We start from the raw sequence: 25,800 nt of genomic DNA on the forward strand, positions 1-25,800 counted from the left end.
TTCTGTGTTTGGCACTCCTACTTTTAATTTTCTATTTCTCAACATAAATCCTGTTCTACACACACAAATTATTAAATTTTAGTATTTTCTTCCATAACTACCACCAACCGCTTACTTAAACATGGAATTTTCCTTTATATATTTTTGGAAACCTTATCTTCACTGGTCTCATAGTTTAACCTGTTGTTAAAACATATAAACCACTGCTCTGATTTCTAAGGGCTTTCTTTCCTAAAAAGATCCATAAAACAAATGCACAAAGAGATAAAATTAGTGTGGTCGCTTAAAGTAAAGAGAGAAGTTGACCTTGATAAAGTTTATCTCCAATTCAAAAAGTCTAAAAATCTGAATGATTCTATGACATAAGAATGGGTAAAATCATCCAAAGCTGGAAAACCCTTTGGCTTTTTGTGTTCTTTAATTTGTCTGCAGAGTGAAAAAAGATGCTTGTCATCAGATGACAAGAATATCGGTAAGCTGGTGTTTCCCAAAGACATGATGCTTCTTAGCAAGCTCCAATTTATTTATTCTTTCAACAAATTCTCGAGAAATAGAAATGAAATAGTTCCTAACCCATATTATAGTAGAAGACACATTTTAAATAATCACACAAGTAAATATACAATTAAAAGTTCTGAAAAATGGTATAAAGTTCAGGCATGATGAAAGATTATAATAGGGTACCTGATTTAAGGACCGGGGTGGGTTTTTAAGCAGGGAAATGAGGGGTTACTGCTGAATGGAAAAGTGATGTGGTCTGTTTGGGTCTGGGGAAGAAAGTGAAAGGAGCAAGAATGAAAGAAGTTAGGACAACCAGACAGGAGAGTATTGAAGTGATTCAGCTTATAACGACAATTACAATAACAATGAATGCTCACTGGCTGTTTACTCTATGTCAGGTGCTTACCATGGTTGTTTAATTTAATCCTCATAGCAAACCAATAAGGTGATTATTATTCCCACTTTACAGATGAGAATATAGGAAACATTAAATCCAGGTGAGAGAGGACTGTGGCTTGAACTAGAAAAGTGCTAATGAAAATGTACAGAAATAGATTCAAGACATATAATGAAAGTAAGAATAAACAGAACCTGAAGAAAGTATAGATACATGGGATGAGGGCCTTCAAGTTTCTATACTATGTAAATGGATAAATGGATATACCACTGAATGAAATAGGATACCGGAAGAGAAAGCATTTGGGTATGGAGAGAATTAAGACTGGTTTCAGACATGTTATATTTGAAATTCCTAAGAAAAAAAATCAAGTTGAGATGTAAAGCAGACAGTTGGCTATTTAGATCTTGAGCTGAAAACAAAAGGAACATGCTGGAAATAAAACTTCTCATCAATATACAGGTAGAATATAAAGCATAGGGGGGAAGGGAAGAGTAAAAGGAGAACAACCTAGGACTGAACCCAGATAACCATTTTACTCCATCAAACATCTCTCCCTATGATCATCGATTACTTTGATGTCAACAGGCCTTTCAGTCCTCATTCAACTTTACCTTTCAGCAGAATTCAACATTACTGATAACTTCCTTTACCTTTTCTACAAGACTTGTACTCCTCTATCCGATTACTAAACACCAAAAATCCCTCAGGTGCTCCAACCTAGGTCCCTTTCTTTTCTAGCACTGCACTCTCTTTAGGCAATTTCATCCACATCCATAGCCTCAATTACTATCAACATAGCAGATGACATCTATATATTATATACGTTTACCTGTATATCCAGCTCAGAGCTCTCCTCTGAGCTCCAACCCAGTATATCCCAACTGCCTACTTGACATCCTCTGTTACACAGCTTTTCCTGTTAGAGACTTGTCAGACACTGCCACCCCAAAAAAGGTATTTACACAGAGTCTAAATTTTGAAAGGACTACAAAACCACTACAGGCCAACTCTTCAGACACAACATTTTGTCATCAAGTATCATTTCCTTTCACGGATCATGACCTAAAACAGGTAAACCTGACAACCTGATCTGATGGCTAGAGATGGGGACCAACCGAAGGCACTAAAAAATACAAATCATGCCTTTTAGTGAGAAATGGTTAGGAAAGAGAAGGTGAAGAACAGCCAAGAGAGTGAAACAGTATCATATCCCAAGGCCTGATGGACGTGCGGCAACGGAAGTCACCTGAAGAGATAGCAGGCCTCGCTAAGGGACGAGTGGCGGACGACGACAGCCCCTAGCAAAGAGGGGTCAGGTTCGGGTCGCGGAGGGAGCGAGTGACAGTAAAGACCAGGTCAAAAGAGAGGAAAAGCCTGGGAAAAGATCTAAGTGGAGTACCTGTGAGGCCAGAGGGGGCGTCGCGAGGATGGGGGCGGGCTGAGCAGCAGCGGGGCGAACTCCAGAAGAGTGAACGCCAAGTGGGAGGACCGCACGGCGTGGGTGGGCCGGGGGGACTGGGGGAGCCAGGGCTGGGGTGCCAGGGTAAAAAGGCTCAGTTGAGACGCTCGCCGGGCCCACCTTACCTGTGCCTGAGAGTCCGGGGCCTCGGACAGGCCTGCCGGAAGCACGGAGTCCGCACGGAGGGGGAGGAGCTGGGGGTTAGGAAGGAAGGGACACCGGGCACGAAAGTGAGGGGCCGCTCGCTCCCCCAAGTCAGGGAGAGCGGCTGATGGCGGGAACTGTGACCACACGCAAACACGCACGCACGCACGCACACCCGACGCGAGCAGATGAGGCGCGTGCGCGCCAGCCTGAAAACTCCGCCCCTTCTACGCCCTCGCCCCGCCCCAGTACCGAGCGAAGTCTCGCCCCAGCCCGGACCGTAGTACGCATGCGCACTTCCTACTTCACTCACTTTCTCCCTCCCATCCTTTCCCTCCTACTCAGCCCAGTTGGGCATGCGCACTACTTGTTCTCCTGGGACTGCCCGGCTTTTCCCGCCCTTCACTGGCCTCCGGAGAAGGGTCAGAGTTCACGCCCTTCTCTGGAGATACCTGCTCGAAGCCGGGGATGCGGGGACTAGTAGGTGGCGGATGTCCTTCCGGTCCTGAAACTTAAGAGACAAAGGACAAACTCTAGGACTGTTAACTCCAAGAGCTGGGAGGCGGGAAGAGGTTGTGTGGGCGGGGTCAGGGGTGAAAGGTCAGAGGGCCTGCGAAGGGGCGGAGCGAGCCGGAGGCGGATGGCGGCTGTGGCGGCTCATCTGCTTCGGCGGCAGAGGCGCTGAAGCTGGGACGCGGGTCGGGCGTGTCCTACGGTGGGAGGAGAGCGGCGGCAGCTCCCAACATGCACAGTCTAGCGACGGCTGCGGTAAGTCACTGGGCCGCCCAGCCTGGGCCCAGAACGCCTCCTAAACCCGGCGTTTCGGCCTTTTCTCTTAGCTCCCTGTGTCGGGCCGGGAGTCCTGCTCCTCCTGCCCTCAACCCGCGAGGCCCCGGCCCCCCTCCTCGCCGCGCTTGGCTGTGGCGGAGCCGGCCCCCACTTTCCTCGCCGGCCAGCTCCCGCGGCCTCTGACGCCGTGTAGCGCGTTCTTTTCTGGCCCCGGGGCCTGGTACCGCGGCTGGAGCGCCTTCCTTGCGGCCCGGACGGGCCATTCATTGATTCATTTCGCTCACCAACAGTTTCAGGGAGCCAGTTGCGTGCTTGGCGTTGGCGGGGGCGAGGAGACTTCCGCAGTCCGCTTGACACTGCCCGTGCTCTCGGAACTCCCTGCCTAGGCACATCGCGGCGGGGAGGAAATGGCTTCTAGCTCAAACCACTTGCTTTACAGATGCAAAATCTGAGACCCGGAGAAGCGAATAGTTATTATGTCCGACTGACGGTTCTCTGCGCTTAAAACCTTTTTTCACACATCTCATTTTACCAGCGTGATCTTTTACCAAGAAAAACAAATAGTGTAAATTAACCTATGTAAAGTAATCCTGTGGTCTCCTATTGCATTGAGAGAAAATCCAAACTCTTTGCCTTGGCCTACAAGGCCCTCCCTGAACGTTATGTTCCTTATCCAGGTTTTCAGTCTCCTGTCACTTGCTCCGCAGGCTCCAGCTACACTGGCCGCCGTTACATCTCTTCTACTTAACGCTTTTCCACTCTAGGTTGCATCTCTTACACACACACACACACACACACACTCACACCCCTACCCATGTGGGTCTCCGGCTCCTTTTCCCTCAGGTCTCTGTATAAATCTCTCTAGAGTTGCCGTCCCTAACTGCCCTATTTAAAGTAGTTCTGTAACCCCCCAACTTTTCTCTGTTAGAGCACCCTTCAAAGACTTGATCCCGGGGCTTCCCTGGTGGCGCAGTGGTTGAGAGTCCGCCTGCCGATGCAGGGGACACGGGTTCGTGCCCTGGTCCGGGAAGATCCCACATGCCGCGGAGCAGCTGGGCCCGTGAGCCGTGGCCGCTGAGCCTGAGAATTGATCCCAATTTGTAATTCTTGTATTCATTTACTTGTTTGTCATTTGTCCCTCTTTTGAGGTCAGGGACAGGGATCATGTGGGTCCTGTTTATATGGTTACTCCAGTGCCAGGTCAGTTCCTGGCACCAAGTAAGGGCTCAAATATTTTGCTGAATGACGCCGTATACTTGAGGGAGATGACTACTGAGAGCAAATAGCCATAATGGGCAGACAGGATCTTGTGATTCGACCATATTCTTCTGAATGCCCATCCAACTTTTTCAGTTTCACCAAGGTGAAGTGACTTAAGGAGAGAGTAATATACTAAAATTGCATTACCAGGCAAAATAACATAAATCCTAAATAGAGGACAAAAGTTGCCTCAACTTTAAAGTCAGAAAGTGAGATGAGTGTGACTAGGCTGTAGACAGCATTGTCATTTCCAGGGCCAGTGGCATCTCTGCCTCCTGGCACCATGTTTCTAAAGTGTTTGTAACTTTTCACAGAGAGAGGTACCTTTTATATCTCTCTTAACTAGGTGACTGCAATTTCCCCAGCTTTTTTGTTTCTTCCAGATTTTACGTGTAATATGGGAAGAAGCTAGTCAGAAAATGAGGTTGTTGCTGGTTGGAAGGGGGCAGGTTAAACAAAGGATTCTGCTAAGGTTGGCTCATCCATCTCAAAATCTGATTGTCTTCTCTAGGCTTTGATACCAAGCTGCTCTTTCCCCTGTGCCTCCCCACTCTACCTATTCAATTCCTTTTAGTTGCTCCCTAATACATCTTTTGAACAGCCATTAGAGCTGTGGTTCATTACTTAAAATACTCAGTACGTGTTTCTTCTAGTAAATTTACAGTGCCTTACCTTTATTTAGAAATTGAGCTTTTGATACTTTTTCACCTGTTATGCTGTTTGGACTACACAAAATCTCTGACAAGTTCATTTGTACCACTCATTCACTGGAATATTTGGTTAGTGAATCTGAAGCAAAAAAAAGTTGAGCCACCTCTTTCCCAACCCTTAATGCCTTCCATTAGGCTAAACTGCCTGTGTTATTCTGATCTGAATAAAGGGACACTAATGGTATATATCCCTCACTAAAAATTGAGGAGTTAATAATACATGCAGCAGTACCTGCAGTAATCTAAACCTCTTGAGAAGATGCTGACTTTTTGTCTAATGATGAAAATTTGTGTGTATCTTTATTTCTTTTTTAAAATAACAAGTAAATCACTTCAGCTAGGGAGATAGTACTATCAAAGGAGAATGTGATCACATACGAATGCAGGATGTTATTCACTAGATAGAGGAATTGAGATCATTTGGGATGTGTCTTAAATTTTAACTCTTTCCTTTAGTATTTTATTATGCCAGTAATTTGTAGTATAGTGGACTCTTCTCATTCTTTGCAGAATACATCCTAACATCTTCATTATTGCCATCGCAGAATATAATTTCTTTCTCACATCTACTAAATAGAAACAGAAATACCCCCACAGGATTGTATTAAATAAGAATAAGAAAGTGCTCAGTGGTTAGCTAGGTTCATTCATTGATTAAAAGACTTGCTCCCAGGGCTTCCCTGGTGGCGCAGTGGTTGAAAGTCTGCCTGCCGATGCAGGGGACGCGGGTTCGTGCCCCGGTCCGGGAAGATCCCACATGCCGTGGAGCGGCTGGGCCCGTGAGCCATGGCCGCCGGGACGGCGCGTCCAGAGCCTGTGCTCCGCAGCGGGAGAGGCCACAGCAGTGAGAGGCCTGCGTACCGCAACAAAAAAAAAAAAAAAAAAAAAAAAAGACTTGCTCCCAGACTTCAGCCTTGGGACTCTAATTCCTGCCTCAGCAGAGTAACAAATCACCTGTTATGGACCTTGAAGACTGCTTCAGCTTAATAGAACCACAGATCTTCACATACCATGGGTCTTTTGTAATGAATGTTATGCTAGTGATCTAAAACAGCCAAACGTAAACCTTTAGAAGATGCATTGGGTATGCTTCGTTTTTTGTTTTTTTTCCCCACTAATTTCCAGTGGCAATTCTGACATCCTTAAACCCTTGCTTTTTCCTCACTTTCCATGTAACCAGCAGCTGCATTAGTCATTTTATATCTCTCTGTTGAAGCAGTGCTAGACCCCTCCTCTTTGGCAAGTAGAAAGAACATTATGCACTCTGAAGGATCTAATTCAGACAGCTGTCTCCTGTTGAAGATTTAAGCAAATAAACCAACTTTTCTTTGTTTATTCACTTCCATTTTTAAAAAGTTATTTTGAAGAACATTCTGGCCCTTATTTTATAAAGATATGAGGATAGTTAAGCTAATTTAGTATTTCCCTTTGGCACTGTTAAGAAAGGTGTTTTCTTGTTATATCATCATTATGTAGACACCCAAAGCTATGTGTTGAGTCATCTCCAGACTTAAGAAATAATCTCTATTTCAATCTAATTCCATTTTTTATTCACTGTCATGTATTCATCGATAAGAAAACCAACAGCTGTTTTGGTCCTCGAACATGAAATTTTATTGATAGATTTGGCCATTTTCTGTTTAAGAGAGCCATCAACAACAATTTTTTAGTTTACTCAAGAGGGGGGATCATATTTCTTTCCCATTTATGGGTAAATGTAGATCTTTTCTAAGTTCTAAATATCTTCTTTTCACATCCTGTTAAAATGTTTCAGAAGTGGAAGACCAACTATCAGTACCCTGTGTTAGTGACACTTGGAGTTAACCATTGGTGACTCACTTTGATAAATGTCTTATTAAGCTTCACTGAAAGAAAAAAGTTACTTGAAATACATTTTCTACATACAAACCAATAAACAGGAAAGAGGAGAATGAGTCCCTCCTAGTTGATAGTACAGACATTTTTTAATACATCTGTTAAAAGGAAAGGACCACTGACTCTAAGCAGGTTATAGCTAAAAGTATATAGTTACATGTAATTGATCTTGTTCTTGTTTTTCTTGCGGTATGCGGGCCTCTCACTGTTGTGGCCTCTCCTGTTGCGGAGCACTGGATCTGGACGTGCAGGTTCAGCGGCCATGGCTCACGGGTACAGCTGCTCCGTGGCATGTGGGATCTTCCCGGACCAGGGCACGAACCCGCGCACCCTGCATCAGCAGGCAGACTCTCAACCACTGCGCCACCAGGGAAGCCCTGATCTTGTTTTTAATGCTGGAAGTGTTGAGGGTGATAACTAATAGTCCAAATCAGACTTTTCGTAAATGACTTTGCCTCTGGGTATGTTAATTGAACCCACTATTTACTCAAATCCAACTGTAACAGAATATCAGACTTAAACTTCTGTATTGGGTTCTTTTTTTTTTTTTTTTTTTTTTTTTTTTTTTGCGGTATGCGGGCCTCTCACTGTTGTGGCCTCTCCCGTTGCGGAGCACAGGCTCCGGACACACAGGCTCAGCGGCCATGGCTCACGGGCTTAGTTGCTCCGCGGCATGTGGGATCTTCCCGGACCAGGGCACGAACCCGTGTCTCCTGCATCGGCAGGCGGATTCTCAACCACTGCGCCACCAGGGAAGCCCTGTATTGGGTTCTTAAATAATTTCTTCAGCTTGGAGGAATACTTGTGATTTCAGTCCTGTAAGACCAAGTAGGACTCACTGATTCTAGAGAGAAGTAGACTAGAGTTTAAATGTAATTCTGCCATATACTTGCTTGTGTAAACTTTAGTATATTAAACCTCCCTGAACCTGTTTCCTCTTAGAATTTTGAGAGTAATTTGAGGTAATTCACAGTGACTGGCACATAGTATGTTCAGTAAACATTGCCTCCTATTAAAAGTTCCTAGAAAAATCAAACCTAGTCTATAGTAGAGGGCTGAGTGTGCGGTTTTCTGAAAGGAGTATAGAGAATTTGGGGGGGATAATGGAATGTCCAGTAATGTATCTTGATTGTGGTGGTGATTATTTGGGTATAAAATTCATTGAAATGTACACTTAAATGGGTGCACTTAAAAGTTGTATTGTACGCAAATTGTACCTCAATAAAATTGATTTTTTTGTAGCCAGTTAGATTAGTCTCTCACTTGTAACTAAAGAAAGAAGTTTTTGAGATTTTAGAGCTGAGACTTTGATAATTAATTTAGTTCCCTCATATAACCAATGATAAAATGGAGGCTTAGGTCACACAATTGTAAAAATGGCAAAACTGTTTTGAAGCCACTTCTAGCTCCCAATCCAGTGTGCATTCCAGTTACATACTTGTGTAGTTACTTGCAAGTCAAGGTCTTTTCTATTATTTTTATTTTTATTTAATTCTTTTTTGGCCGCATCACACACAGCTTGCAGGATTTTAGTTCCCCGATCCTGGAACAAACCCAGGCCCCCTGCAGTGGAAAGTCAGAGTCCTAAACTTGGCTGTACGCGGGCCTCTCACTGTTGTGGCCTCTCCCGTTGCAAGCACAGGCTCAGCGGCCATGGCTCATGGGCCCAGCCGCTCCACGGCATGTGGGATCTTCCCGGACCGGGGCACGAACCCGTGTCCCCTGCAAAGGCAGACGGACTCTCAACCACTGCACCACCAGGGAAGCCCAGGGAATCCCCCAAGGTCTTTCTTATTCTTAAACTTGATAAACATGTTCTTAATTCTAGGTCTGTAAAGGGGGTACAGGCAGGATCTATGAATTCCCTGAAATTATGTATAAATTTTAGGTAAAAATAAATTATGTGCAAAACAATTTGAAATTGTTTATTTTTCTCAGGAAAAGATCCAGAGATTTCACTTCAAGAAATGCTAACCTCTGCTCTTGTGGTAGTATCCTGCCGTTATTGTTAATGTATTTAGGTTAGGTAGTCTCCAAAAGGGAAATCAGATAAATTTGCTTCTTTGCCACTGGACGGTGTGTGCTAGTAGATTGTATCAGCCACAGCTTCAGAAATGTATTAGTAAATTATAAATGTAAAGAATTGTAGCAGTTGAACTAGGAATCTTTAGAGGTAATCTTTAAATAGACAATTGGAGGAGGAGGAAGTCTGCCCACCGTTTACTCATAGTTCCATCAGTTGTAAAATGAGGATGATAACCACGGTGCTGTGATCATTCAATGAAACCATGTTTTGTTTTGTTTTTGTTTGTTATTTTTTGCGGTACACAGGCCTCTCATTGTTGTGGCCTCTGCCGTTGCAGAGTGCAGGCTCTGGATGCACAGGCTCAGCAGCCATGACTCACAGGCCTAGCTGCTCTGCAGCATGTGGGATCCTCCCAGACCGGGGCACGAACCCGTGTCCCCTGCATCGGCAGGCTGACTCCCAACCACTGTGCCACCAGGGAAGCCCGAAACCATGTTTTTTAAAAGTACAATACAGGGACTTCCCTGGTGGCACAGTGATTAAGAATCCACCTGCCAATGCAGAGAACACAGGTCTGATCCCTGGTCTGGGAAGATGCCACATGCCGCGGAGCAACTAAGCCCCTATGCCACAAGTACTGACCCTGCGCTCTGGAGCCGAGCCCACATGCCACAACTACTGAAGCCATCGCACCTAGAGCCCGTGCTCCGCAACAAGAGAAGCCACCACAATGAGAAGCCTGCGCATTGCAACAAAGAGTGGCCCCGGCTCACCGCAACTAAAGAAAGCCTGTGTGCAGCAACGAACACCAAACACAGCCAATAAATAAATTAATTATTTTTTTAAAAAAATAAATAGAAGTACAATACAGTTCCCTCTCTTTCCTCATCTACCCCACCCCCTCTTTTACTCCCACTCCCTTTTAGGAAGGCATCAATTTTCAGATTCTAACTTTTTTGTGACAGGTGTGCCTAAATGATCTTTGGGATTCAGAAGCAGAGTCAGATTCATTTGGGGTTTTTATTACCATCAAGATCTAGTAAGATGCTGGAGTTGTGCTTTGGGGCTTTATTCAGGGATGAAGTCCAAAGTATTTTATCAATCGTCTGGTAATATAAGTTAATATAGAAACCAGTGCGTAATTCAAAATGTAAAAATATGGGAATTCCCTGGCGGTCCAGTGGTTAGGACTCGGGCGCTTTCACTGCCGGGGCCCTGGTTCCAAGATCCTTCAAGGCAAGCAGCACGGCCAAAAAAAAAAAAAAAGAGTAAAAATACTTCCTTTTTATTCTCCAAAATAACTAAATTTCCTTGTGTGTTATAAAATTACTTGTTGATGTAGGTAGGGAAGGGTATGTGTGTGTGTGTTGGTGGTTATCACTAGCTGAATTATGCCCATCTGAGCCATGATTTGACATAGGGAACTATGTCAAACTATTTCACTGACTTTTCCCATTAAAATGATGGTTATTAAGTACCTCATAATCTCAATAAGTAGAGAATTTCTCCTAGTATCAATGATATTGTTCATGGGTGCTGATTGTTTTTTAGATTCTGCTGAACTAACAGCAGTAACATTTTAATTTTTGTCTGAGATTTTTATATATTTCCTATCTCTTTTGTCTAGGTCACAGGAAATAGTTTTTTGGAAAGTTGTGTTTAGATCAGACCTAATCTTTCAGGCAAGTGAGAAGCAGCATTAGCAAGGCAGTTAAGAGTACGGACTCTGCTGCCAGACCACCTGAATTCAAATCCTGGGCTTTGCCACTTTTAAATAACTTCTCAGTTTTCTCATCTATGAAATGAGGGTGGTAATGACAAGTATTTATTTAAGACAGTGCCTAACAGAGTAAGCACTATGTATGTGAGCTTTCACTTTTAAGAAATAATTGTATTCATCCGATAGCAAATAGGTATTCAGTGGGTTTAAACTAACTCCTCCTATTAAATTTGGGGCAAAATTCACCAGGGGTGATGAAAAGGAGGGTCCCTACCTCAGATATTTCCTGGTATCAAACTGCCCTAACTGCCTTCTCATTGTTAGAGTGGCTGCAGAACTCATCTCTAAGCTTATACCTGAGAGCCACATTACCACCCACCTGACGTCCCTAGCTCTCTTAGAACTAAAGTCCAATGGAGGCTGCAGTTCCCACAAGCAACTTCAGAAGTTGGAGTATTACTGGCAGCAGGTGGTCATGGCCTTAGGGACCCAAGTAGGCACCAGATATTGACCCTCCAGAGTGCCAGCACCACTCCAGGGGCACGATCTCCTCTGCTGTAGTCAAGCCAGCTCTGGAAACGTAATATGTGGAGATAGGACCTGGTGTTCAGAAGCCACAATATGCTGACTGGTGTCTACCAATGCAGCCTGGCGTTGTTCACCTAGGGTTCCCCAGGACAGAATAGGTGCTGGGTAGAAGTCACACATTGGCTCTAGAGAGGGTGATGGAGTTTACTGATGGTGGTGTCTGGATGACAGACCTCTAGGAATGAGTAATGACTAATCAGGATAGATACTATATTGCTGGAGCATTGTCTGTGGGGCCCTCTTTAGGATTGTGGGTCATCCAAGAGACTGGGCAGGAAATCCAAAGCTAAAATTTTAGCCCTTGTTTCTACTGAGCTTTTAAGGTGATGTAATACTCTAAATGTAAACATATCCTATCTTCTGGTGGGAATTACATTTCCAAAAATAATTTTTAAAGTCAAGGACCTATCTGTGGCAACATAGAAAAGTCAAGTGCTTGGACCATACTGTTTTTGCTGTTGGGAGCAGAGGGCAGGAAAACTACCCTATTCCTTCTACATCATTTAGGAGCCTGTGTTTTCTTGAGGAGCATCACTGATGGGAATTACAAAACAGCTTTTAGCAGATTACTCTGAGGCACTTAAAGAGGATTTAAGTTACATGGTATTTTAGTCTGTTTAGTAGAACACTTTGTGGTTCATTCTAGCAAGCAAGAGAAATGATAAACGTTAAACTAAAAGGTTCTAATCAAGCTTCCATTTATAGAAGGCAGTAGTTCAGCTTGGAGTAAATGTGACTACTCCTCAAAGTCCATCTTAGACTTCATTCTGTTCTTCAGCAAAGACAGTTGTCCTTTTTGTTCCTCACTTTTATATCTGTGTGATGGGTAGGTCATCATTCTATCACACTAAGGTGTAGTGGGAACATGTGCATAGTGTGAGAGGCTGGTGTAATATGGTTCAAGAAAGATTGGAATATGCAACTTTGTACTTGGGTGAATTGAGCAAGTTAATTCCTCTGAGCATTAGTAGTTTCATCTGCAAGTGTAGATCCCTTTTTTCTGTCTACCTACCCTATAACTCCTCATGGTTTGGGGGGAAATTGTGAGAAAATATTGGGCTAGGGATGGAAATCACCATGAATTTGTTAGGACTTTAGAGCCAGAAATAGCAATGGTAATCATTTTTCTAGTCTCCTATCTTATCTTCCAGATAAGAATAGTTAAGGGACTTAACCAAGGTAACAAGCCTATTGGACAAATATGAAGTATTATAGAAGTGCTCAAATTTTTTGGAATATTGAGATTCTTTAGCACAATAAAGAAAGCATGTTCTGTTTATATAGCCCCTACATGAGTAAGGAGTGAATGAATCTCCAAGGGGTGGAGGTACAATATAAGAATCATTAGGGGGGGAGCTTTTCCAAATTACATAGATTTTCTGCTTCATGGAGGGGGATGCTGGAATTACTGGGGAAGGAAGAGCAATGGGGGGGGGGCTTTTTTCTTTCAAAAATGATTATAGGCACATGGTTAAAAAAAAAGAGTTTAAACTATGTGCAGAAGATTTTATATGGGAGACAAGTAGGTCTCCCATATAGATTCCAACCTTAGAGGTAACTACTGTTAACAGTTTCTTATGTGTACTTCTAGAAATGTTGTATATAAATATATAAGAATATATGTGTGTGTTAATGGAAGCGTATATGCTGTTCTGCACCCTTTTTGGGTTTTTTGTTGTTGTTGTTTCTTATTTAGTATCAGCACAGTATAGAGCTAACTCTTTTTTAAGGGTCTATGTAGTATTCCATATAAAAATGTACTCCTGTATATTTAACCAGTTCCTTATTGATAGATGTTGATAGACTTCAAGTTTTCTGCTTTTAAAATAGTGCAACAGTAAACATTCTGGTATATCTTCAGTACAGCCCAAGTAGACCTGTAGGATAAATTTCTAAACATGGAATTATTAAAGAGTGTGTGCCTTTTAGATTTTGATAGATTGAATTCATTTACATCAAGTATATGTATTTAGAAAAGCTCCCCTGGTATTTACAAAAAATATGTTCCCTCCAAAGGCTACTGCAGAGTAAGACTTGATTTGACTCTAATGAAACTCACGTTTACTTTCTTGTTTTCACTTGAAGCCTGTGCCTACTGCACTGGCTCAGGTGGATAGAGAAAAGATCTATCAGTGGATCAATGAGCTGTCCAGTCCTGAGACAAGGGAAAATGCTTTGCTGGAGTTAAGTAAAAAGCGAGAATCTGTTCCTGACCTTGCACCCATGCTGTGGCATTCATTTGGTACTATTGCAGCACTTTTACAGGTGGGTATATATCCATGAGTTGCATGTCATTCTTGTTTATCACACTTGTATCTCTCTGCCTTTGCCCAAATGATTATGAAAACTTTGGTTTTCATAATTTTTTTTATTTTTCTTTTTATTATTTCTTTAAACTTTATTTATTTATTTTTAAATATAAATGTATTTTAATATAATGTATTTATTCATTTATTTTTGGCTGCGTTGGGTCTTCATTGCTGCACTTCATTGAAGTTCACAGGCTTCTCATTGCGGTGGCTTCTCTTGTTGCAGAGCACGGGCTCTAGGCGTGCGGGCTTCAGTAGTTGTGGCATGCAGGCTCAGTAGTTGTGGTGCATGGGCTTAGTTGCTCCGTGGCATGTGGGGTCTTATTGGACCAGGGATCGAACCCATGTCCCCCGCACTGGGCAGGCAGATTCTTAACCACTGCGACATCAGGGAAGTCCTAAACTTTATTTTTTAAATTAGTTTATTTATTTATTTTGTCTGCACTGGGTCTTCATTGCAGCACGTGGGCTCTTTATTGTGGCGTGTGGGCTTTTCTACTTGCGGTGTATGGGCTCTAGAGCATGCGGGCTCAGTAGCTGCAGTGCGTGGGCTTAATTGTGGTATGTGGGATCTTAGTTCCCCGACCAGGGATCGTACCCGGGCCCCCTGCATTGGGAGCACGGAGCCTTAACCAGTAGACCACCAGGGAAGTCCCAGAATGTTTTTTTTTTTAATGTTAGCATTTGTAAGAATCTGTTTTAGAAAAGTCTAAGGTACTTGTTAAAATGCAGATTCTTAGATCCTACCCAAGAGATTTGATTTATTTAGTCTAAGATGAAAAATCTATTTTTAACAGGCAGCTACCCCATACCCAGGTAATTCCAATGTAGCTGGTGTAAGAACTACACTTTGAGTAACACAACTTTAGGAATGCTACAAAATAATATTTACTACATGGTGGGGGGGGGGTGGAAAGGAAGGTATGAGAACTGAAAGGTATATTCTGGGGAAAGAAAATGTTAAGATAAAGGTATAACAGCTGTAGGATTAAAGGTGGGTATTCTTGTACATTGAAGAATAAATAACTGAAATTTGGTTCTGACCAGAATGGTCATTTGTGGGGAATAAATTGATATGGTATAGTCCTAAGAACCAAGATAGAATGATCATCCTTTATTGTACATAATTCCCAATAATTAGATTAATTTTTTTAATCTGTTAAATAAATTCATATTCTGTCCCTACAACATGTACCCAAGAAATGAATCTTTCTTATAGGAACATTTTCTGTGTAAAAGTTCTACAATTAAGATAAATGGAATTGTGTTCAGCAAATCATCGCCTTTTGACAGAGAATACATATATTCCCTGCTGTTTGTACATATCCCCACACATATACCCATGTTCTTATCTCCCCCTTTTTGCAGTTACTACCTGACCAAACAGAAGTTTGTTTTTTTTTTTTTTTTTTGTGGTATGCGGGCCTCTCACTGTTGTGGCCTCTCCCGTTGCGGAGCACAGGCTCCGGACGTGCAGGCTCAGCGGCCATGGCTCACGGGCCCAGCCGCTCCACAGCATGTGGGATCCTCCTGGACTGGGGCACGAACCCGTGTCCCCTGCATTGGCAGGCGGACTCTCAACCACTGTGCTACCAGGGAAGCCCCAGAAACTTTTATGAGTCACTGTGGTTGATTTACTAACAATTTCTGGCTAGCTGTCTCATCACTACAACTAAAAGTAGGGTGTTGACAAAAGTGGGGGATTATAAATATGAGTCCCTCAAGTGAAAGCCTCAACAGGTGATGCAGGATATAGGAGGAAGTGTGGTTGACCACAGTTGCCTCCATAGAGATCTTCCTAGAGATATATGTAGAAATGTCTCAGATAGTCTCAGTCAGGTATATTCATGATGAAAGGTTAGGAGTATTGTTTATTTCTTCCCCCTCTTTGATGATTCGGTTCTTATAGGATACGTGGAATTAAAGTTGTTTGCTTTCATACCATGGGAATTAAAGTTATTCCTTGTTCATCTGGTGCTGATTTCCATTTTTTAGGAAATTGTAAATATTTATCCATCTATCAACCCACCCACCTTGACAGCACACCAATCTAACAGAGTTTGCAACGCTCTGGCATTATTGCAATGTGTAGCATCACACCCAGAAACCAGGTAAATACTTTGGATGAGTGTGTGGGTAGAGGTTTGTACTGAATGTGGTCCTAACTTCTGAATGATGAGAGGAGGGTCATGCAGTAGGGTGCATGTGTGTGGGTGTGGATCTTTGGGACTCTTCTTTTACTTTTTTTTTCCTCAAGAATTTCTGGTCTCTAATTCACCAGATTTTAGTGTAGTAACAATATGGTATTGTTCTTTCATAATTAATGTTCTTTTATAATTAATTTTTTGCCTTTTCAAATTATGGTTAAATATAAATAATGTAAAATTTATCATTTGAACCATTTTAAAGTAACCCGTTCAGTAGTATTAAATACATTCATAATGTGCCATCATCACCACCATCCATTTCCATAATTCTATTCATCCTGTAAAACTTAAACTCTATACCCATTAAACAATAACACTCCATTCCCCTGCCCCCCAGCCCCTGGCAACTACCATTCTACTTTCCATCTATGATTTTGACTCTTCTGAGTACCTTGTTATAAATGGAATCTTATAGTATTTATCTTTTTGTGATTGGTTTCTTTCACTCACCATAATGTCCTGAAGGTTCATCCATATTATAGCATATGTCAGAATTTCCTTCCTTTTTAAGTCCGAATAGTATTCCATTGTCTTATTTACTTTTTACTCATTGGTAGCAAGGAACTTTAAAGGAGTGGTGGTCACCTCTCAGGAAAGGTCAGGCATACAGGCTACTTCTCCCTCCTGAATCCATGGTAGGCGTCACTGTGCCACGCGTGAGGCACAGTGCATGGCATTTAGTAGGAGTTCAGTTAGTATTTGAACTCAGCACTTTTTTCTCACACAGTAAGCCAGATTTGGCTTCAGAATCTTTTTTAACACAGGATTTTAGGCAACCTCTGTAATAAATGAGAATTGGCATTCAAATGGAGACACTTTTGCCTTCCTGCTATATCTGACAAATTAGGAAAGGGGAGATTCTGTTCAGGAATCTGCTTTGTGACTTTTATGGCCTTAAAGCACTTAATAGTCATTTTATTAAAGCCCTTCCTCTCTTTGTCAAGTTTTCCTTATAAAATCTGAGTGCTAGGTTGGCACTGACCTTTCAGAACTTTAGAAACATTGCTAAGAAAATTACTTTTAAGTACTTAAAATGCAAGAGTACTTTCTTAAAATTTTGGGGTGTTGGCTCTCCTATAAGGTATAATTATAAATTATATAAAGTAATAGACTGATTCCATATTAGTTGCTGAACATATTAGCTGCAGATTAAAATGTTTTTAGGATACTTAGTGTATCTGAAAGCTCTAACCAAAAAAGAGTATTTAAGCATAACAGATAAACCTTGATAGTGGCTGCTTTATTTTGTTGTCTTGGTTTATAAGATTTTGTCAGCTCCTACCTGTGAATATTACTGTTCACTCATAAACTAGGTGAGGGAGGGCATCTAGGAGAATCTCTTGGGCCCTTAAGTGCATTTTATGACCTATTTTTTTAAACTTGCAGTTGGATATTTTATCAGTTTTTAAAGTACTTGGTACTGATTACAGGGAAAACTGTGTTCTCTTAACCATTGGTCTAGGCTAGGGTTTTTCAGCCTTGACACTATTGACATTTTGGGCTGGATTAAGTCTTTGAGGTGGGAGGAGGGGGATAAGAGGATAAGAGGGGACTGTCCTGTGCATTGTAGGATGTTTAGCAGCATCCTGGCCTCTGCCCAGTGGATGTCAGTCCCTTCAGTATGACAACCAAAAATATATCCAGACATTGCCCCTTGGGGGGCAAAATCACCCCAACTGAGAACCACTGGTCTAGACTAATGACCAATAACAGTCTTTCCTAGAGATTCCTTGGTCAAGCAGTATTATAGGCCTTACAGAATTAACCACCTGGGAATGTTCAGAATCCTTAGAAATTAACTCTGGGCTCTGAATATGATTATTTTTTTCTTTCAGGTCAGCATTTCTTGCAGCACACATCCCACTTTTTTTGTACCCCTTTTTGCACACTGTCAGCAAAACACGTCCCTTTGAGTATCTTCGGCTAACCAGTCTTGGAGTTATTGGTAAGTTACTAGGATTGTTTTGCAAGCCTGGAATCATCATCGTTCATAATAGTGGTCTTAACTTAGGTGTTTTGTCTGGTCTTTTATAGCTTTTGTTCACCAATTATTCATTTTTATCTTTGGGGTTGAGTCTAATAAATTAGTTTTTACTAATAAATGAATATCAGAACATTATTGCTCTTACCAAGTATCATTCTGAGTATTTTAATAAGGCTATAAGACCCAACATTTGGAATTAAATTCAGTGTGTATGTAGAAATGTTTAATAGTTGTAGGGAAAGTAAAGAACAAGAGTGTTAACAAAAAAAGATTATTATTACAGGAATAAGAATTTGAGTTTGTTTCTTGGTTTGATTTTTCATCTTTCTCACTTCTGAACTGTTCTCCCATAATTCCAGGGATTTACCTTCTGTTTTACCTCGTTGAATTTTTGCATGCTCAAATTAATGTTTCCATGTACATTTATTATGGGAGATGTGTCTAAAACACTTTTTACTCAAGAAAATAATATATCAGCTATTTCAGATCTTAGACTCCTAGGTAGTAAAATCTTTAGATTTGTGAAATGTAAATACATTCAAGAAGATTTCTTTCCTAAATTGCCCTTCCTTTTTTCAGTGTTTTTTTCTCATAGTTTTTGCTCAACATGCTAACCAAATAATAAGAACATCAGTTATACAAACTTTGTTTCGTTTGGTTATTATTATTATTATTATTTTGCTGTACGCGGCCTCGCTGTTGTGGCCTCTCCCGTTGCGGAGCGCAGGCTCAGCAACCATGGCTCACGGACCCAGCCATTCCGCGGCATGTGGGATCTTCCCAGACCGGGGCACGAACCCATATCCCCTGCATCGGCAGGCAGACTCTCAACCACTGCACCACTAGGGAAGCCCAGTTATTATTTTTATGTTCAACCTGTGTTCACATCCTTATGTTTATAAACTATGAATCAAGAAGTATAATTTAAAAGTTTGGTATTTCTGAGAAACATTTTATTCTACTTTTAAGGAGTAACTGTTATCTCATACTCCAAATAAATGTTATTGTTTTTTATATCTTCTCCCAAGTGGTACTCTAATTAGAAACTTTTTTCCCAATATATTCTTTCCAGCTTGTAAGATAGAAGAAGTCTCGTGTAGGATTTAAAACATCAATATGATTCCAGCCAAAAGAAAACACTTGTATTCATTATTCTAATTCAAATCATCCTACTTCTGCTGGTTTTTTTACTACTGTGGTTGGATGATGCACTTACGTGTTGTTAGGGTAAATGTTGACAGTGGTGGGGGGTGGAAACAGTACTTGGACTGTATTAAGCCAGTTGTCTACCCTTGCATATATTTTTAGAAACTCAGTTTCTCCCAAGTCATTAAGAGAACAAGCAGAAGGTGAATGTTTGGGCCTAGACTTTTTCCTGCAGATCAAGGGTTATCAGACAAGTTTGAATATAAAGAAGTGATACATAACATAGATTAGAAAATACTTGAAACTGAGTAAAATTAAAACTACAACATATCAAAATTTGTAGGATGCAGCTTAAAGCAGGGCTTAGAGGGAAATTTGTAGCATTAAATGCTTATACTAGAAAGAAAGAGATGTCTTCAATCAGTGAGCTAAGCTTTTCTTTAAGAAACTAGAAAAAGGAGCAAATTAAATCAGAGCAAACAGAAGGAAGGAAATAATAAAGACTAGATATCAATGAAAATGTGAAAAGAAAATCAATACATAAAATCAGTGAAACCAAAAGAAGGGTTTTTTGTTTTGTCTTTTGAGATATAATTGACATATAACATTGTATTCGTTTTTGGTATACAACATGATTTGGTATATGTATATATTGCAAAATGATCAGTACAGTAAGTTTAGTTAATATCCATCATCACACATAGACAACATTGTTTTTCCTTGTGATGAGAACTTTTTACGATCTCTAACTTTTTAAGATTTCTCTTAGAAGCTTTCAGACATACAATACTGTATTGTTACTGTGGTCACCATGCTGTACATTATACCCCTGGGTCTTATTTATCTTATAACTGGAAATTTATACCTTTTAACCACCTTCACCCATTTCATCCACTCCAATTTTTTATTGAAAAAATCAATAAAATTAATAAACCTCTATCCAGACAGACTGATAAAAAAAGAGAAGACCCAAGTTACAAATATTATAAATGAAAGGGGGTGCATTGTAAAAGACTCTACAGACAATTAAAAGGATAATAAGATAATACTGCTAATAACTCTTTGTCCATAAATTTGACAACCTAGGTGAAATACACAAATTCTTTGAAAAATATGGTCTGGCAGAGTGCACTCAAAAACAAAGAGTTATAAGCTGAATAGTTTTTGTAGTTAAAAACCTTCCAACATAGAAAACTCTAGGCCCAGATGGTTTCAACTGGTTAATTCTACCAAAAACTTAAAGAAGAAATAATACAAATTCTGTTAAAAACTTTTCCATAACATGGAGAGGAGGCTTCTCAACTCTTGGTGAGGGCAGCATTACTCTGATAATAAAAACAGAAAAAGAAGTAAGACTATAGGCCAGTATCCCTCATGAACACAGATGCAGAAATTCTCAACAAAATGGTAACAAATCAAATCCAACAACATGTAAAAAGGATCATAATGACCACGTGGGTTTTATCCCAGGAAATCATTCTGGTTTAACTTTCAAAAATCAGCCATTAAAAAAAAAAAAAAAATCAGCCATTATGATTGACCATATCCACAGACTAAAGATGAAAAATCATGTGATCTTTTCTGTAGTTTAGGAAAACAGCCTTTGACAGAATTCAGTATCCATTTGTGATAAAAACTCCAGCAAAGCAGGAATAGAGGGGAACTTCCTCAACATGATAAAGTACAAAAACAAAAACAAAACCCTTCAGTTAAGATCATAGTTAATGTGAAAAACTGAATGTTGTCCCCCTAAGATTGAAAACAAGGCAAGGATGTTCATTCTCACCAGTCTTATTCATTCTCATCCTGGATATCCTTACTGGTACAATAAGGCAAGAGAAAAAACATAAAGGACATACAAATTAGAAAGGAAAAAATAAACTATTGGCTACATTTTATAACTATAAATGGAGTATAATCTTTAAAAATTTTGAATCACTATATTGTATACCTGTAGCTTGTACAGTATTGTACAGTAACTATACTTCAATAAAAAATTTTTTTAAAAAAAGAAAAATTAAAACTTCACACACAACATGATTAACTGCATTGAAAAGTCTTGAAGAATCTACAGAAAAAAGCTACTAGAACTAGTTAGTTTAACAAGGTTGTAAGATATAGAGTTAAAAAATCAATTACATTTTTGTGTGCTTGCACTAAACAGTTAGAAATTGAAATTTCACCAAAACATGAAAAACTTGGGTGTAAGTCTTACAAAACATGTGCAAAGTCTATAGCTAAAAACTATAAAACAAGGACAAAAGAAATCAAAACCTAAATTAATGCAGAGATATACCATATTCATCAATTGGTTTATTGTTAAGATGTCATTAAGATGTCATTCTCCCCCAGATGATATATAGATTTAAAGCAATTCTAACAAAATCCCAGTAGGATTTTTTTAATGGAAATTGACAAGGTGATCCTAAAATTTTATCTGGAAAGACAAATGAACTAGAATATGCATTTTTTAAAAAGAAGGATAAAGTTGGAAGACATATACTACCTGATTTCCAGACCTACTGGAAAACTACAGAGTCAATACACTGTGGTATTGGAGAAAAGATAGACTTGTAGAGCAGAATGGAGAGTACAGAGATGGACCCACACAATTATGGTCAATTGGATTTTTGACAAAGCTGCAAAGAGAATTTAGTGAAGAAAGGATAGTCTTTTTCAATAAATAGTGCTGGAACAATTGGATATCCATATGTAAAACAGTGAACCATGATCTATACCTTGTATTCTGTACAAAATTAACAAAATGGATTTTAGACCTACATGTAAAAAATCTAAGTGAGATAATAATCTGACATCTGCAGCAGGCCATGTTAGTAAATTATGGTATGTGCTCTTTAGAGATGTAGCATTTGTAGATTGTCAGTTCTGGTTAAAGTAAATGATATTACTCTCTCCTGAAGTGATTGACTTTAGTTACTACAGGTCCAGTTAACTAAGGCCTTTCATATAAAAGCTAGTGATGCGTTGGGCAGCTCAAGGAACAGTCGTTTGTTTAATGGGACTCTGCATCCTTGTATGCAGAATGGAGAGGATATCAGTGAACTGTGCCTGTCACTCGGTCAGTGGTGTAAGTTTAGAAACCAACAGAGTAATAGAATTGGGATGAATTTTAGAAATCATTGGTCCAACTCTTATTTTGTAAAGAAACAGAGGCTTGCAAAGGGAAGGTAACTTTGTCAAACTTAGGTAAAATAGTCGTGGAACCAGAATTGGAATCCAGGTGTATGTGTTTCTTGTTTAGGTATGCCCTACAGTGTTTGTGCTCTTTGGGAAAAGAGGGGCAATTAAATAACCAGGAAGTAATGTTTGCTTATGCCTATTGTGAAGTAGGATTCAGACTGACATCGTTTCTTTGCTACCTGGGAATGTGCTTTAATACTGATGTCTTTTCTCTTACCTAAGATATATGGAGAAGAGATGGTGATATTATTGTATGAATGCCTACCAAGAGTGATAGAAAAATTAATTAGATAGCTAAACTGATGCTAACTATATGATAGACCAAACTTGGTACCTGATCTTTTAGTGTTGACTAATAACAGTCAACCTGTGCTTATCTTCCTCTTTTTTTTTTTTTATAAACCACAGTTTGTGTTGTATGTTAAGTTCCACAACTAGCTGGATGAACAATTTTAGTTGGAAACCCTGACTCCGAAATAATTTTATTTGTCCATATTTTCTTTAGGGGCCCTGGTGAAAACAGATGAGCAGGAAGTAATCAACTTTTTACTGACAACAGAAATTATCCCTTTGTGTTTGCGCATTATGGAATCTGGAAGTGAACTTTCTAAAACGGTGTGTGTTTTTAATTTAATTAGATTCTATATTGTTGACTCTTGGGCTACTTCTTCATGGTTATCATTTTCTGTCTCCCTTCAGGTTTTTTGAAACTTTCATGAATGTTTTTTCTCTTTTAAATAAAAATTGTTACGTAATGATGATTTTAAAACCCAGACCCGTCAGAAGAATATCATGTTAAAACACTAAATTTCTCCCTTTCATCTGAACCCACTTCTCACTACACAGGTGTATTATTCCAGACATTTTTTATGCATAATCAAGTGTATATATACTTGAGCTTCTGCCTACTTTGCACTTTAACTATGGATGATAATGTGACTGGTATAAATTCTTAACCTCTATTTTTCATCTCAGAACTCCATTGCCATAGCCCTGTTGTCTTCTGGTATTGAATGTTGAAGTGAAATCTTAAGTCAGCCTAATATTTTCCTTTCATTGGTGAACTTGCTTTTTCTGTGTGGTATCTATAAGCTTCTTTTATAGTTTTTAAGTTCATTTGATAATTTTTTTCTTTTGGCTGCGCTGGGTCTTCATTGCTGCATGCAGGCTTTCTCTAGTTGTGGCGAGCAGGGGCTACTCTTCATTGCAGTGTGTGGGCTTCTCATTGTGGTGGCTTCTCATTGTGGAGCACGGGCTCTAGCTGTGCGGGCTTCAGTAGTTGTGGCACGTGGGCTCAGTAGTTGTGGCTCATGGGCTCTAGAGCACAGGCTCAGTAGTTGTGGCACACAGGCTTAGTTGCCCTGCAGCATGTGGGATCTTCCCAGACCAGGAATTGAACCTATGTCCCCTGCCTTGGCAGGTGGATTCCTAACCACTGGACCACCGGGGAAGTCCATCATTTGATAATCTTATATCAGATTTTTTTTCTGGAAGGTGATTTTTCTCAAGGCTACTTTTCCATGTTGCTGACTATTTTTAGCAATATCTTACCTCTGCTTCCAAAGTATGTCTAGTCACATTGACTGGACTAGTCACTCTAATTTTTAATTTGGTAAATACTTATTGCTGAATTGGATGTAAGCAGATGTAATGATTTAAATTTTTTTGTTTTGAATATACAATACAAATAAAGTAAAAATTCAAATGCTACTACAAATGGGTATACAAACAAATGTAAGTCTCCTACCATAGCCTCTCAGGTCTCCCCAGTGGTAACCAGTATTACTACTTTCTTGTAGAATCCTTTGAGAAGTATTCTGTGTATACATGTAGCAGTTTAATTTTGTATTAATTTTTTTCCTCTAGTCTCTTCTCCTGTCCTTTCAGCTCTTCTTTGAATTTTTTATGTTCTTTGAATTTTTTAAAATGTTTTTTAAAGTCCACATTCTCTTCAGTTTCCTTGAAAATGCAGATAAGTATCACTTGTTACCCTTATGTAGGGTATGTCTCTATAGAAGTTTCCCTGTGGGTGTCTTTTTATCCAAGATTGCCATTTGTTTAAAAATAATGGATGGAAAGAGAGATGTTATGAGCTGAAGTTGGCAGCTTTTAAGTCAAGTATTTTACCTCTGAATACTTTTCCACCCAGCCTGCCATCTAGGGTGTGTGTGTTAGGGAGGATTTAAACCTCTGTCTTCAATTTTTTACTAACACACAAAGAATAAGTGACATGTGATCTATGTTCATGCTTTTCTTTCTTTTTAAAAAAATTAATTAATTTATTTATTTATTTATTTTTGGCTGCATTGAGTCTTCGTTGCTGTGCGCCGGCTTTCTCTAGTTGCAGTGAGCAGGGGCTACCCTTCGTTGCAGTGCACGGTCTTCTCATTGCAGTGGCTTCTCTTGTTGTGGAGCACGGGCTCTAGGCGCGCAGGCTTCAGTAGTTGTGGCTCGTGGGCTCTAGAGCGCAGGCTCAGTAGTTGTGTCTCCCGGGCTTAGTTGCTCCGTGGCATGTGGGATCTTCCCAGACTGGGGGTCGAACCCGTGTCCCCTGCATTGCCAGGTGGATTCTTAACCACTGCGTCACCAGGGAAGTCCCTATTCATGCTTTTCTTCTCTCATTTGTTCCTGAATTTTATTCCTTTTGTTAATTTCAGTGGCTTTCCGGGACCGGATTGGAATGGTTACAACTGTATTCTGTCATTTTTTATTCATAGTTGCCTATGAATAGGGTTTTTTCAAGTTGGCTTCTTATGGCTGGGACAGAAGAAGATTCATTTCTTCTTTAGTGACATTTCTTCCAGGAGCCCCCATCCTAATGATCCCTCCACTATTCACATTCCTTGCCCATTACTGGAATTAATTCATCCTTGATGTGTAGATGTTCCCATTGACCTTTACACTTCAAGTAGAATACTTCTCCTATCTTACATTTTATGGTTTGTAGTCACTTCCTGGCAAGTCTTTCTTCTTTTGCTCCATGCAAGCAGACACCTCGTTGCGTTCACTTTTTATGTACAATGCTTAGTTAAACGCCTTGCCATAGTAGACACCCAGTAAAGCAGAGGTTCTCAGTCAGAGCTGTGTGGCATGATCACCTGTGAAGTGTTTTTGTTTCTTTGGGGGTTTTTTTGGTTGTTTTTCTGTGTGTTTTTTTGGCTGTGTTGGGTCTTAGTTGTGGCACACAGGCTCTTTCGTTGCAGCGAGCGGGCTTCTCTCTAGTTGTGGCACGTGGGCTCAGTAGTGGTGGCACGTGGGCTCAGTAGTGGAGGCACCTGGGGTTAGTTGCCCCGTGGCATGTGGGATCTTAGTTCCCCGACCAGGGATCAAACCCACATCCCCTGCATTGGAAGGTGGATTCTTAACCACTGGACCACCAGAGAAGTCCCTGTGAAGTGTTTTTAAAACATCAATGTCCAGGTCCCATATCTGACCTACTGAACCGTTCTGCAGGGTGATAAAGTATGGACATTTGTGTTTT

The 25,800-nt window shown here is 40.4% G+C and overlaps 2 protein-coding genes across 6 annotated transcripts in view; one reads left to right on the forward strand and one right to left on the reverse strand.

Moving 5' to 3' along the window:
• Positions 1 to 2,676, reverse strand: part of USP37 (ubiquitin specific peptidase 37) — an 87,189-nt gene extending 84,513 nt beyond the window's left edge. The window contains exon 1 of one of the 5 annotated variants that reach the window (XR_010839206.1): positions 2,486 to 2,661. The gene's annotated coding sequence lies outside the window, so the exon portion shown is untranslated. Of the gene's footprint in view, positions 1 to 2,485 lie in introns of all 5 variants that reach the window. The other 4 variants (XM_067026877.1, XM_059052113.2, XM_067026878.1 and 1 more) reach the window with 4 other exon arrangements.
• Positions 2,677 to 2,847: 171 nt separating this feature from the next.
• CNOT9 (CCR4-NOT transcription complex subunit 9) overlaps positions 2,848 to 25,800 on the forward strand; it is a 29,335-nt gene continuing 6,382 nt past the window's right edge. The window contains exons 1-5 of the mRNA XM_059052157.2: positions 2,848 to 3,272; positions 13,558 to 13,737; positions 15,777 to 15,892; positions 17,824 to 17,933; positions 22,825 to 22,934. Coding sequence (XP_058908140.1) covers positions 3,249 to 3,272; positions 13,558 to 13,737; positions 15,777 to 15,892; positions 17,824 to 17,933; positions 22,825 to 22,934 — 540 coding nt within the window. The 5' untranslated portion in view covers positions 2,848 to 3,248. The remainder of the gene's footprint in view (positions 3,273 to 13,557; positions 13,738 to 15,776; positions 15,893 to 17,823; positions 17,934 to 22,824; positions 22,935 to 25,800) is intronic.

The sequence above is a fragment of the Kogia breviceps genome, chromosome 2 (genome assembly GCF_026419965.1).
Source record: "Kogia breviceps isolate mKogBre1 chromosome 2, mKogBre1 haplotype 1, whole genome shotgun sequence".
Taxonomy (NCBI): Eukaryota; Metazoa; Chordata; class Mammalia; order Artiodactyla; family Physeteridae; genus Kogia; species Kogia breviceps.